Below are 14,769 nucleotides of genomic sequence, written 5' to 3'. Positions count from 1 at the left end.
ATGCATGTTCAGGTCAGCAAGTCTCTCCTCATACGTCTTGTAACGCAAATCCCATACTATTCTCATAGCTTTTCGTTGCACCGCTTCAATTCTTTTTGCATCCTTAGCAAGATACGGCCTCACCACCGACTTATACAGGGACATCAACACCTCCTTTCTTCTGCAGGTCACACCTCTATCTATACAGCCTAGCAACCTTCTAGCTATGGCCACTGACTTGTCACACTGTTTCGTCGCCTTCAGATCCTCAGATACTATCACCCCAAGATCCCTCTCCCTGTCCGTACATATCAGACTCTCACCGCCTAACACATACATCTCTCGTGGATTTCTACTCCCTAAGTGCATCACTTTGCATTTCTTCGCATTGAATTTTAATTGCCAAACCTTAGACCATTCTTCTAGCTTCCGCAGATCCTTTTTCATGTTTTCCACTCCCTCCGGGGTGTCCACTCTGTTACAAATCTTAGTATCATCCGCAAATAAGCAAACTTTACCTTCTAACCCTTCGGCAATGTCACTCACAAATATATTGAACAGAATCGGCCCCAGCACCGATCCCTGAGGCACTCCACTACTCACCTTTCCCTCATCCGAGCGAATTCCATTAACCACCACCCTCTGGCGTCTGTCCGTCAACCGGTTCCTAATCCAGTTCACCACTTCGGGTCCTATCATCAGCCTGTGCAGTTTATTTAAGAGCCTCCTGTGGTGAACCGTGTCAAAAGCTTTGCTGAAATCTTAGTAGATTACGTCTATAGCACATCCATGATTTAATTCTCCAGTAACCCAATCAAAGAATTCAATGAGATTCGTTTGGCATGATTTCCCTTTGGTAAAACCATGTTGTCTTGGATCTTGCAACTTTGGTTTCCAGGAAATTCACTATCCTTTCCTTCAGGATCGCTTCCATTACTTTTCCAATAACCGAAGTGAGGCTTACTGGCCTGTAGTTTCCAGCTTCTTCCCTATCACCACTTTCATGAAGAGGGACCACATCCGCCATTCTCCAGTCCCTCGTAACCTCTCCCATCTCCAAGGATTTATTAAATCTTTAAGAGGACCCGCAAGAACCTCTCTGAGCTCCCTCAATATCCTGGGGTGGATCCCGTCCGGTCCCATGGCTTTGTCCACCTTTAGATTTTCAAGTTGTTCATACACACTCTCTTCCGTGAACGGTGCTATATCCACTCCATTCGCAAATGTACTTTTGCCAGTCCATCGCGGTCCTTCTCCAGGATTTTCTTCTGTGAAAACAGAGCAAAAGTATCTATTTAGAAAATTTGCTTTTTCTTCATCATTATCTACATAGCGGTTCGCAGTATCTTTTAGTCTCACAATTCCGTTTTTAGTCATTCTCCTTTCACTAATATACCTGAAGAAATTTTTGTCACCCCTCCTTACCTTTCTAGCCATTTGTTCTTCCGCTTGCGCTTTTGCCAGACGTATCTCTCTCTTGGCTTCTTTCAGCTTTATCGGGTATTCCTCCCCGTGTTCCTCCTCTTGAGTTTTTCTGTATTTCAGGAATTCGATTCCCACCTCAGGCACAGGCAGCTCCTTGTGACTCTGGGCAAGTCACTTAACCCTCCATTGCCCCATGTAAGCCGCATTGAGCCTGCCATGAGTGGGAAAGCGCGGAGTACAAATGTTTAAAAAAAAACTCTTTAGCCTTTATTTTCTCAGCCACTTGCTCGGAGAACCATATTGGTTTCCTTTTTCTCTTGCTTTTATGTACTCTCCTATAAAGGTTTGTGGCCTTATTTATAGCTTCTTTCAGCCTGGACCACTGTCCTTCCACTTCTCGTACGTCCTCCTAGCCCATCAGCTCCTTCCTCAGGTATTCCCTCATTTTACTAAAGTCAGCACACTTGAAATCCAGGACTTTGAGTTTTGAGTGGCTGCCCTCCACTTCAGCGGTCATATCAAACCAAACCGTTTGATGGTCACTGCTGCCCAGGTGGGCACCCACTCGGACATTTGACACACTATCCCCATTTGTGAGCACCAGATCCAGCGTCGCTCCCTCCCTCATGGGTTCCGTCACCATTTGTCTGAGCAGAGCACCTTGGAAAGCATCCATGATCTCTCTACTTCTTTCAGATTCCGCAGACGGAACCTTCCAATCTACATCCGGCAAATTGAAATCTCCCAGCAACAGCACCTCTCTCTTGTTTCCCAACTTTTGAATATCTGCGATCAGGTCTTTATCTAATTCCTCCAATTGTGTCGGAGGTCTGTAGACAACACCCATGTGGACAGAGGTTCTATCATCTCTTTTTAAGGTGATCCATATCGCTTCTTCCTTTCCCAGGTCCCTGTCATTTCAGTCGCTGCAATATCATTTCTCACATAAAGAGCTACTACTCCACCTTTACGACCCTCTCTATCTAATAAGTGCCCCAGTTCCTTTCTTTCCCAAACACCGTATGTTCTGGAGATGGATCTGATGTATTTGTCAACACTTGAATCTACACTCAGACTATCATAAAAAGAGAGGTAGAAAGATGGAGAACTATTTTTCTGTTGAGCTGGATTGTCAAGAACACCTTTTTAAGTTGCCTACACATTCTATGAACCCCAGAAGAAAACTGTTTGGCGTGATGTAAGTATTGAGGTGAGCGATAGCAGGAAATTTGAGAGAGTGAGCTTATACTCCACCTAGCGTTGGAGTGAGGTTAATTTCTGGCCATAGTATGTGCCGAGGCCTAGGAGGAGGAGCATCAGGTATGTACAGGAGCCAAGGGTAGGCGTGGAACAGTAGAGGGACATGAGCAATTGGGGTTCATCTAACAGTTGACCCCAGTGAGTTATGCCTTCAGGTTGGGAGTAGTATCCTTGCTTTGTAGGCAGAGGATGATAAGTTCAGTTTCTGACATAACACAATGAAAAATAGGATAGAGTAGGATGGAGTGCTCCAGCAAGTGTGTAGCCCTCCTGGAGAGCAGAGGGGAGGGATAGTGCCCCTCCAAAAATTATGGTTAAGCATAAGGAGGTATCTAGCAGCATACAGAGATGGGCTGGAAGGATGGTTTTGCTTACTAAACCATTCCAGACATCCTCTCCAACCTGCTCTTAAACCCTCTCCAGTGACAGAGATGCTGCCTCCTTGTTTCAAGTATTTTTGTGTTTGTTTATTAGGTTCTGTATATCTGGCTTTTCCGTGTTAGAACTAGAAATCAAACAAAATAAAACATGGAAAAGAAAATAAGATGATACCTTTTTTATTGGACATAACTTAATACATTTCTAAAGATGGCTGTTCACTTTTGTTTCTTTTTCCAAAAGTTTGTTCATTTGCTTTTTCATGCGGCTGTATGCGGTATCTTCCATCTTAAGTTATGTCCAATAAAAAAGGTATCATCTTATTTTCTTTTCCATGTTTTATTTTGTTTGATTTCTATTGATAACCTTTAAGAGTGGACTAACACGGCTACCACACCTCCCATGTTAGAACCAAAGTGGATTACACATTATATACAAGTACTTCTGTCCCTAGTGAGCTCACAATCTAAGTTTTGTAACTGGGGCAGTGGAGGGTTAGGTGACATGCCCAGGGTCACAGGGAACTTCAGCAGGACTTGAACTCAGTTCCCCAGGTTTTCAGCCCACTGCGCTAACCATTAGGCTACTCCCCCACTCCTTGCAATTAGACAGTTCTTTCTAATAGTTGTGTCTTCTCTTCTCAGTGGGCAAGGAGAACAGCTGACTACCTTGTTTATAATCCCCTTAAATATTTGGATACTACCATTAAGAATGGGGGGATAGCGATAGTCGCCCAGGAGCACATGGTTCGGTGTGGAATATCCTTGAAGGATACTAAGAAGACATTTAGGGAATTCCAATAGAGAGGTTTCAGCAATACTGAAAGTAAGCCAGTTGTGCTTAATGAGATAGCAGGATAAAGGATGCACATTATCCCCTTCAACTTCTAAGCAGCTTGTAGATCAAAGGAAAAAACACAATTTGAAGTGCCTATATACAAATGCTAGAAGCCTAACAAGTAAGATGGTTGAGAGAGATTATATAGCACTAGAGGTAGATATATGAGGTAGATATAATAGGCATCTCAGAGACTTGGTGGAAAGAGGATAATCAATGGGACACGGTGTTAGGATACAAATTGTATCGCAATAATAGAGAGGATCAAATTGGAGAGGGGGGTGCATTATATGTTAAAGAGGGAATTGAGTCAAATAAAATAAACATTCCACATGACACAGATAGCAGCGTGGAATCATTATGGATATGTGTGACGGGAAGGAGTATTCTTGTAGGGCTGTACTACCGTCCGCAGAGACAGAACGAGCAGATGGATGAAGAAATGTTTACAGATATTAGGAGAGCTGGCATATTGGGCAATGCCATAATAATGGGTGATTTCAGTTACCCTGATATTGATTGGATAAATGTTATATCAGGGAGTGCCAGGGAGATAAAATTTCTGGATGTAATAAATGACTGCTTCTTGGAGCAACTGATCCAGGAACTGACGAGAGGGGGAGTCATTTTGGATATGGGTCTTGGTGGAGTGCAGAGCATAGTATGAGAGGTGGTGGTGTTGGGTCCCCTGGGATACAGTGATCATAACATGATCAAGTTTGAGCTACTATCTGGGATGAACCCGCAAAGGAAATCTACTGTGGCTGTATTTAATTTTCAAAAGGGCAACTATAATGAGGAAAATGGTTAAAAAGAAACTAAAAGGATCATCTGCAAAGGTTAAGACACTCAATCAGGCGTGGACGTTATTCAAAGATACCATAATGGAAGCCCAGTCCAGATGGAAAGAAGAGAAAACGTCAGCCAGCATGGTTAAAAGGTGTAGTAAAAGAGAGGCCATTACAGCCAAAAGATTGTCCTTTAAAGAATGGGAAAAGGACCCAAATGAAAAAAATAAGAAGCAACATAAGAACTGGCAAGTCAGATGCAAAGCATTAATAAAGAAGGCTATAAGAGAATATGAAGAGAAACTTGCCGCAGAAGCAAAAACTCACAGTACCAACTTTTTCAGGTTCATCAGAAGCAGAAACCTTGCGAGAGAATACATGGAACTGTTGGATCACAACGGAGCAAAAGGGGCGCTCAGGGATGACAAGGCCATAGCGGAAAAACTGAATGAATTCTTTGCTTCTGTCTTTATGGAAGAAGATGTAAAAGATCTGCCTGTACCGGAAATGGTTTTCAAGAATGATGATGCGGAGGAACTGAAAGAAATCTTGCTGAACCTGGAAGATGTATTGAGCCAAATTGACAAATTAAAGAGTAGTAAATGACCTGGACCCGATGGCATACATCCAAGGGTACTCAAAGAACTCGAGCATGAAATTGTTGATCTGCTGTTAGTAATATGTAACCTGTCATTAAAATCGTCCATAGTACCTGAAGATTGGAGGGTGGCCAGTGTGACGCCGATATTTAAAAACGATTCTATGGGTGATCCGGGAAATTATAGACTGGTAAGCCTGTAGTCAGTGCCAGGGGCGTAGCCAGACTTCGGCGGGAGGGAGGGCCAGAGCCCGAGGTGAGGGGACACATTTTAGCCCCCCCCCCCACCGGCGCCACCGCCCCCCTGCCATTACCGACCTGCCACCGCCAACTTTGACAACCCCTACCGACGACCCTCTCGACCACCCCCCCCTGCTGCCAACCCTTCCCCGCTGTCGCCGTGGGCTACCTTTGCTGGCGGGGGACCCCCAATCCCCGCCAGCCGAGGAGGTCCTCTTCTTCCTCCGAAGGCTTTGTTCTGTTTCTGATGTCGTGCAGGACGTCAGACTCACAGAAACAGAACGAAGCCTTGCAGATCAGCTGAAGAAGAGGACCTCCTTGGCTGGCGGGGGTTGGGGTCCCCCGCCAGCAAAGGGTAGCCCACGGCGATGGCAGGGGAGGGTTGGTGGCAGGAGGGGGTCCAGAGCTAAATCTACAGGGGCCCAGGCCCCCCTGACCTCACGTAGCTACGCCACTGGTCAATGCTGGGCAAAACAGTAGAAACTATTATAAAGAAGAAAATTACAGAACATGTGGACAAACATGGGTTAATGGGACAGAGTCAGCATTGGTTCAACAGGGAAATTTTGCATCACTAATTTGCTTCATTTCTTTGAAGGCATGAATAAACATGTGGATAAAGGTGAGTTGGTTGATGTAGTTTATCTAGATTTTCAGAAAGCTTTTGATAGTTTCTCATGAGACTCCTGAGAAAATTAAAGAGCCATGGGACAGGAGGCAAGGTTCTAGTGTGGATTAGGAAACAGAGGGTAGGGTTAAATGGTCATTTCTTTCAACAGAGGAGGATGAACAGTGGAGTGTCACAAGGATCTGTACTGGGACCGGTGCTATTTAACATATTTATAAATGATATGGAGATCGGAACGATGAGTGAGGTGATTACATTTGCAGATGATTTAACAACCTTGAATAGTTTTCTAACACATGCGGACTGTGAAATATTGCAGGAATACCTTAGGAAACTGGAAGACTGGGCATCCAAATGGTAGATGAAATTTAATGTGGACAAATTCAAGGTGATGCACATTGGAAAGAATAATCCGAATTATAGTTACCTGATGCTAGGGTCCACCTTGGGTGTCAGCACTCAAGAAAAAGATCTAGGTGTTGTAGATAATACGCTGAATGTGCGGCAGTGGCCAAAACAACAAACAGGATGCTAGGTCACCATTAGGAAAGGGGTGGTGAATAAGACCGAAAATACTATAACGCCTTTGTATCGCTCCATGGTGCATCCGCACCTTGAGTATTGCGTTCGTTTCTGGTCGCCGTATCTCAAAAAAGAAATAGCGGAATTAGAAAAGGTTCAAAGAAGAGCGACCAAAATGATAAAGGGGATGAAACTCCTCTCGTATGAGGAAAGGCTAAAGAGGTTAGGGCTCTTCAGCTTGGAAAAGAGACGGATGAGGAGAGATATGATTGAGGTTTACAAAATCCCATCCATGTGAATAAATTTAGTCGTGGACAGTTACGCCAATTAAAACTTGGTGTAAATGCTGATGCCTAAATTAGACATGGACTAGGTGTATTCTATAAGAACGCGCACAGATTTTAGGAATGGCCATGCCCCCTTTTCAGCTATACGCCTTAGAGTTTACGCGCATCACTTTACAGAATATACTTGGACACTTGTGTGCGTTAATTCTAATTAGTGCCAATTGCTTGTTAAGTAGCAATTATAGGCATATTGGCTTTTTAGCTAATTGTTGCATGTGCAAATACAGACTGCACCTAGATTTATGCGTGCAATTTAAGTTGTGCTATATAGAATCTGGGGGATAGTGTGTCAAAAGGTAGGCACCAATTTGGCATGCGACTTCCCTGCTAAAATGTAAGTTACATGCCAGAACGCGTTAAATGGCAGTTTGAAGCATAAATGCACTTAGGCGCTGTTCCTTAAGGTGGTGCCTAAGTGCATTAGTGTGTAACTGCAAGGGAGCATGCACATTTTATTTATTTGAATTTTGCTCACACCTTTTTCAGTAGTAGTTCAAGGTGCATAGGGAGAGGAATAGCCAGTAGGAAAAAGGAGGTGATGATGCCCCTCTATAAGACTCTGGTGAGACCTAATTTAGAATATTGTGTATAATTCTGGAGGTCACACCTTCAAAAAGATATAAACAGGATGGAATCGGTCAGAGGGCAGCAGCTAAAATGGTCAGTGGTCTTCATCATAAAGCACATGGGAGCAGACTTAAAGATCTCAATATGTATATTTTGGAAGAAAGGCGGGAGAGGGGAGATATAATATAGTCATTTAAATACTTATGCAGCATAAGTGCACAGGAGGCGAGTCTCTTTCAGTTGAAAGGAAACTCTGGAACAAGGAGGCATAGGTTGAAGGTGAAAAGGGATAGACTCGGACGTAACCCGAGGAAATACTTCTTCACGTAAAGAGTGGTGAATTCATGGAACGGCCTCCCAGTGGAAGTGGTGGAGACAAAAACATAGGATCTCTAAGGGAGTGATAGGGAGAGTAGATGGCATAGATGGGCAGACTGAATAGACAATGTGGTCTTTATCTGCATACATTTTTCTATGTTTTTTCTATATTTCTATTCAGGTGCACTAGGTCTTTCCGTGTCCCTGGAGGACTCGCAATCTAATTTTGTACCTGAGGCAATGCAGGATTAAGTGACTTGCCTTAGATCAGAAAGAGCAGCTGTGGGATTTGAACTGGGCACCTTTGAATGTCTAACCACTAGGCTACTCACATAGGCAGGGCACAAACAGGCTTTGTGCTGATCACACATACCAGAAATTTATAAAATAGTGTAAGTTGCATACATAAGTACCAACATTTAGGCATGTGTATTTACCCCGAACAATAGACATCAAATAAGTGGGCACACCCAGATGTGCTTAAATGCCAACTTACAGTAGTGTTCTATAATAGAATCTGGGTGTGCAGATTCTTCTGTAGAATTCGTGCTTAGTGCATTATCTTTTGAGGCCTAACTTGGCACGCACTTTTAAGAATTGCTCCCATTATGTTTTGGCTGCATCTTGATTATTGGAGAGAGGTGAGCGTTTTTTGAGCTTATTTTCATTTGCATAGCAGGATCAGTAGGCCTGGTTTGCATAAAAACATTTAGAACATGAGCTGCAAATGTGAAAGGATTATTGTGATAGGACTTGAAGCCAACCATGTTAACATAGCCTGCAAATTGGTGGGAAAATGTGGGTTACAAATGCAACAAATAAAAACATAATCGTTTGAAGCAGTGATCTCGGTCAAATCAATTTGGTGAAATATTTCGCCAGTTTTGGATTAATCAATCCTCCTCCCCTTTGCTTTGCATCTCCCTTAGTCCTTTTTTTTCCCTTCACAACTGCCAACTTCAGTCTAGTAGAAACATTTTAGGCCAGCCCTATCGTGATGCGGTATGGGACTGCAACCCTGATTTCAGGGGGTAGAATCAAGGTCTGAAAATCCCCCACACTGCATTAAGTTCAGGACCAGGACTGACTAAAATTGTTTGCACTAGAACTGCTGGTTGGCACCTGTACTCCGTTACCTGCCATTGTTTGCATAATCCTTCCTCTTGTACTTTTGAGTAATTCTTCCCCTCCATGTCACCTTACACTGTGCATATGATTATTCCTCCCCTTCTTCTTTTTCAGTGGACCTAATGTTCTGGGAGATCATGCGACTCAGGAAGGAAATGTCTGTAGCAAAACTGGGCTTCTACAGTAATGAAGTGTAGCCTGGACCAGAGGTCTCGCCTTCCTCCTTAGACTATAATGCCAGCATCACGAAACATGCTACTGGGAGCCATGAAGAACCGCATCTTGGGTCTAAATCAAGACTTGGACTGAAGGATTCCGCTATCTGGATAAAAATAGTCATCTACCACATAGAACCCATGCTCCCCTTCAGAACACTCTCTGGTGTCTGATAGTTCAGTTCCAGACCTGGAATGCAGAGGGGCCACATGGCTGTGTGAGGCAGAGAGCTTTCTATATTGCATGAACCAGTATTTTAATCTCTTATCTATGCATTTGAAAAACATTATATTATCCTGAACTGATTTCTTTTGGCAAGGATTTTAAGCCCTTTCCAGTAAAATTTCCATTGGATAGAGGGACAGCAGGAACCTGACCACAGACAACTTCTTGAAAATTACATTCTTTTCTGTCTGTGTTACAACTCTTAGTATTGTCATCTATCCTTAAAAGGTAGAAATCTCAGTGTTATGCAGGTACCTAATCCCCCTTCCCTAACACTGCTTTAGGAACCACAGGATTGTACTGTTACCTTCATTCCCCATACTCCACTCAGAACCCCAGTACTGTGGAGTCATCTCCTCCAAAATATCAAAAACCTGAGGTCATCTTGCTATCCAGCAGTTGGAAACCATAACGCTGTGAGGTCACCTCTTCTTCGTACTCATTTATAAGTTATAAATGCTGTGTGATTACATCCTCTGCCACTCTGAAAAAAAAAGAAACAGTGTTGCCTAGTCATTTCTTCTTCTTTGTAAAGCCCCCTACTGTGGTGTTACCTCTCCCTGACAGGAAACTCCAGTGTTGTCTAGACATCACTTCCCAGCACTCCATGGTAAAACCCAGCACTGTGGGGTTACCTTTCCTGACACTTGATTATAAATGTAGCTGATAACTGCAATAATCATATCTTTGTCTGTATTAATGGGGTTGAAACTTTGGCCATATTGTTACTATAAACCACAGGCAGCTATTATTTATTTGTGGCAATTCAGAGAAAAAAAAAATACATTTGTAGGCACTGTAGCCTGCTACATTCTCCAGGCATCTTAAACCACCTCAAAGAGGAGCAATTTACCAATTGCTTCCTAATGGGAAAAGTTTATACCAATTACACTATAAATTCCTATAGGTACTTTAACCAAATGCTGTTAATACATTCACCACAGCAATACTAAAAATATTTGGCTCATAAGTTTCTACTGAACTTTCACAGATTGACATCTAATTTATGTCCATAAAATATAATCATCGTACGTTTACAGCCATCATTTTTCAAAGGCTTTTTCTGTGCCATAATGTGCTCAGACTCAAAAATGTGAAGCAAACTTATTTAGATTTAAGCTTAGCTTAAAAATGGATGTCTTGGGTTCTGACATGGACCATGTTTTGCAATCATGCTGTTTCAAGGAACCCAGTCAATTCTTCACAGCGGCTGTTCGAGTCCCTCCTTGGTTTCTTTCAGGATTTGAGAGATGCATCTCTCAAATCCTGAAAGAAACCAAGGAGGGACTTGAACAACTGCTATGAAGAATCAGTTGGCTTCTGTGAAACATGGTCCATGTTGGGACCTATGACATCTATTTTTAAGCTAAGTTTAAATCTAAATAAGTTTGGTTCACATTTTTGAGTTTGAGCACATTATGGCTTGGGAAAAAGCTTTGAAAAAATGATGGTTGAAAACATGTGCGATAATTATATTTTATGGACATAATTAGACTTGTCGGTCTGTGAAAGTCCAGTGGAAACTTATGAGCACATTAGAACAACATGTTTAGTAATGCTGTGATAAATGTATTAACAGCATTTGGATAAAGAACCTATAGGAATTTGTAGTGTAATTATGGTAGTATCTTGGCATAATTTTGTATGTTATGACATTCCAACATTCAAAGTTACATGGGCATATTTTCAAAGCACTTAGACCTACAAAGTAACATAAGAGTTCATATTCAAAGCACTTAGACTATGGAACTTTGGAACTTTGTAAGTCTAAGTGCTTTGAAAATATGCCTCGTCGTAACCTGTGGAACTTTGTAAGTCTGTGTGCTTTGAAAATGAGCCTCATAACTGTTTTTTTAACCTCTTCATGATATCCCTTCATTCTTCATTGTTTTATGAGATGAGGCCATATTCCTTACTGTAGAACTCAGGAGATCATATAAAGATAAGCAAAAAAAATAATACAGGAAAATGAAACTGCTGTTGAAGTGTTTTAACATCATGAAGTAAGTTCCATACTGTTAGCTTGCACTCATATGTCCCGTAACAATCTTGAAAAATAGAAGGTAAGAACAAGAAAACTTCTCCGTGTCCACCCGATAGATAATTATAGGAACCAGTGTACGCCATTATTGCAAAGTAGAAGCGTGATATCTAAAAGCTTTTCTTTGGGGTAAAACAGTGCTGTATGTGCAGAAATGATCTTATAAAATTGTCAAGCCAATGTTCAGGTAGTCTTGTATACAGCCTGTGTGCATGTAAGTTTGCCCATTCTGAGCAGAAGTATTCCCAAGAATGGGGCTAAAGAGAGGTTTGCATTTGCATGCTTTTTTTGGAAAGTCAAGTGTATGCGTCTAAATTAACTCTGAAAATGTATATGTGCCAAAGAACAGGTGTAACTGTGCATGCATAGTTTCCCTATGGTAATTTTCAGAACAGGAGTATATGCCTATTTACACCTTGCTTTAATAGGCATCCAGGTCTACAGTGTCTATAACAGCATCAACAGATGCAAGTACTCAAAAAGTGCTGACCTATGACAGTGAACAATCACAATTGGTTTCTGTCCAATTATTTCAATAGTGTTCACTAGCAGCTGAGAATTTGCAAAATGAGAGGGGGGGGGGGGGAAAAACAAGTGGCAACTATACAAATAGAGTGGGACATTCAGATAATTACTTCAGAAACCATAAATGGATCAAAACCTGACATAGGAATGGTTAAGGAGAGGTGAACCTAAACCTAATGCTGAGAGCTTTGATAACTGCAGTCTGACGGTGGATTACAGATAAGATGATTCTTACCCAAATACAGATTCTGTAGCAATGAAATGGAAAAGGTGATACTGAAAGAACTAAAATTGCTGATCCTGCTGTTAGTGAAACGTAACCTGTTGTTAAAATCATTCATGGTATCTGAAGCTTGGAGGATGGCCAATGTAATGCCAAGAGATTCAGGTGTGATGAAGGAAACTAAAGACTGGTAAGCCTGACGAGTGCTGTAGGAAATAGTGGAAACTATTATAAAGAATAAAATTACAGAACACAGACACCCATGGTTTAATGGGACAGAGTCAGCAGGAGTTCAGCCAAGGGAAGTCTTGCCTCACCCTTCATTTCTTTGAAGGTGTAAATAAATGTGTGGATAAAGGTGAGCTGGTTCTAGTGTAACTAGATTTTCAGAAAACGTTTGGTAAAATTCCTCATGAGAGACTTATGAGGAAATTAAAAAGTCATGGGATAGGACACAATGAGGCATATTTTCAAAGCACTTAGACTTCCAAAGTTCCATAGAAACCTATGGAACTTTGGAAGGCTAAGTGCTTTGAAAATATGCCTGATAGTCCTCCTGTGGATTAGGAATTGGTTATTGGACAGAAAACAGTGGGTAGGGTTAAATGGCCATTTTTCTCAATGGAGGAGAGTTAATAATGGAGTGCTGCAGGGATATGTATTGGGACCGGTGCTATTTAACACATTTACAAATGATCTGGAAAACGGAACGATGAGTGAGTTGATTAAATTTGCAGATGTCACAAAACCTTTCAAAGTGTCAAAATGCATGCAGATTGTGAAAAATTGCAGGAAGACCTTAGGGAACTGGAAGACTGGGCATCTAAATGGCAGATGAAATGTAATGTAGACAAATGCAAAGTGATGCACATTGGGAAGAATAATCCGAATCAGTTACCTGATGCTAGGGTCTACCTCAGGCGTCAGCACTCAAGAAAAGGATCTAGGTGTCATAGCACACTGAAATATTCTGCCCAGTGTGTGGCAGCGGCCAAGAAAGCAAACAGGATGCTAGGAATTACTAGGAAAGGTATGCAAAATAAGACTAAGAATATTATAATGCCTCTGTGCTTCCAAAATGATAAAGAGGATGGAACTCGTATGAGGAAAGACTAAAGAGGTTAGGGTTCTTCAGTTTAGAAAAGATGGCTGAAGGAGGATATAATTGAGGTCTATAAAATCCTGAGTGGTGGAGAACAGGTAGAAGTGAATCGATTTTTCATTCTTTCAAAAAGTGCAAAGACCAGGGGACATTCAATGAAATTACATGGAAATACTTTTAAAACAAATTGGATGAAATTATTTTTCACTCAAAGAATAGTTAAGCTCTGGAACTCGCTGTAATAGCGGTTAGAGTATCTGGGTTTAAAAAAGGTTTGGATAAGTTCCTGGAGGAAAAGTCTACTTCTACTTATTTCTGTAGCACTACTAGATGTATGCAGTGCTGTTCACTGAACATGTAAGAGACAGTCCCTGCTCGACAGAGCTTACAATCTAATCAAGACATACAAACAGGACAAATAAGGGAATGACTCAAGGTGGGAATTATAAAACGGACATGGGTATTGCACAATTTAATAGGAGTTAGGAGTTAAAAGCAGCCTCAAAAAGGTGTGCTTTTAGCCTAGATTTGAAGATGACCAGAGATGGAGCTTGACATGCTCATTTAGGAAGTCTATTCCAGTCCTATGGTGCAGCAAGATTAAAGGAACTGAGTCTGCAGTTTGCAGTGGGGGAGAAGGGTACAGATAAGAGAGATTTACCCAATGACTGGAGTTCCCAGGGAGGAGTATTGGGAGAGATAAGAGTGGAGAGGTATTGAGGAGCTGCAGAGTGACTTCACTTGTAAGTCAATAAGAGGAGTTTGAATTGTTTGCGGAAATGGATAGGGAGCCAATGAAGTGACTTGTGGAGACGGCTAATATGAGCATAGCAACACTGGCAGAATGTAAGCTGTGCAGCAGAGTTTTGAACAGATTGAAGGGGAGAAAGGTGGCTTAGTGGGAGACCTGTGAGAAGCAAGTTGCAGTAGTCTTAAGCGAGAGGTGATAAGAGTATGGATAAGGGTTTTAGTAATGTGCTTAGAAAGGAAGGGATAATTTTGGTGATGATTTATAGAAAGAAACAACAGGTTTTACCGCATATGTGCAGAGCAGGGGAAGTCAAAGATGACCCCAAGGTTCTGAGCTGATGAGACAGGGAGGATGAAAGTGTTATCCACAGAGAGAGAGAATGGAAGAAGAGGAGAGATGGATTTAGGGGGAAAGATAAGAAGCTCAGTCTTGGCTATTCAGGCAGCAGTGTGAGACATGCAGGATGAGGCTTGGACCTGCATGCTGCTGAAATTTCTGGTGTGGAGAGGTAGATTTGGGAGTCATCAGCATAAAGGTGATACTGAAAACCATGGGAGGAGATCAGAGCACCAGGGGAAGAAGTATAGATGGAGAAAAGAAGAGGTCCCAAGACAGACCGCTGAGATACACCAACTGAGTGGGATAGTAGGCCACAAAGTTGTGATGGTAGA

General features: G+C 42.0%; 1 protein-coding gene across 1 annotated transcript in view; it reads left to right on the top strand.

Annotated features, from left to right (window-relative positions):
- The window catches only part of RAB3IL1 (RAB3A interacting protein like 1), a 119,714-nt gene extending 107,639 nt beyond the window's left edge, over positions 1–12,075 (top strand). The window contains exon 10 of the mRNA XM_030201185.1: positions 9,130–12,075. Within this exon, the coding sequence (XP_030057045.1) occupies positions 9,130–9,212 (83 nt within the window). The 3' untranslated portion in view covers positions 9,213–12,075. The remainder of the gene's footprint in view (positions 1–9,129) is intronic.
- Positions 12,076–14,769: the final 2,694 nt, after the last annotated feature.

This window comes from Microcaecilia unicolor, chromosome 4, assembly GCF_901765095.1.
Source record: "Microcaecilia unicolor chromosome 4, aMicUni1.1, whole genome shotgun sequence".
In the NCBI taxonomy this organism is placed as follows: Eukaryota; Metazoa; Chordata; class Amphibia; order Gymnophiona; family Siphonopidae; genus Microcaecilia; species Microcaecilia unicolor.
Note: the sequence above shows the minus strand (reverse complement) of the source record. Positions and strands in the feature narration are given on the sequence as shown.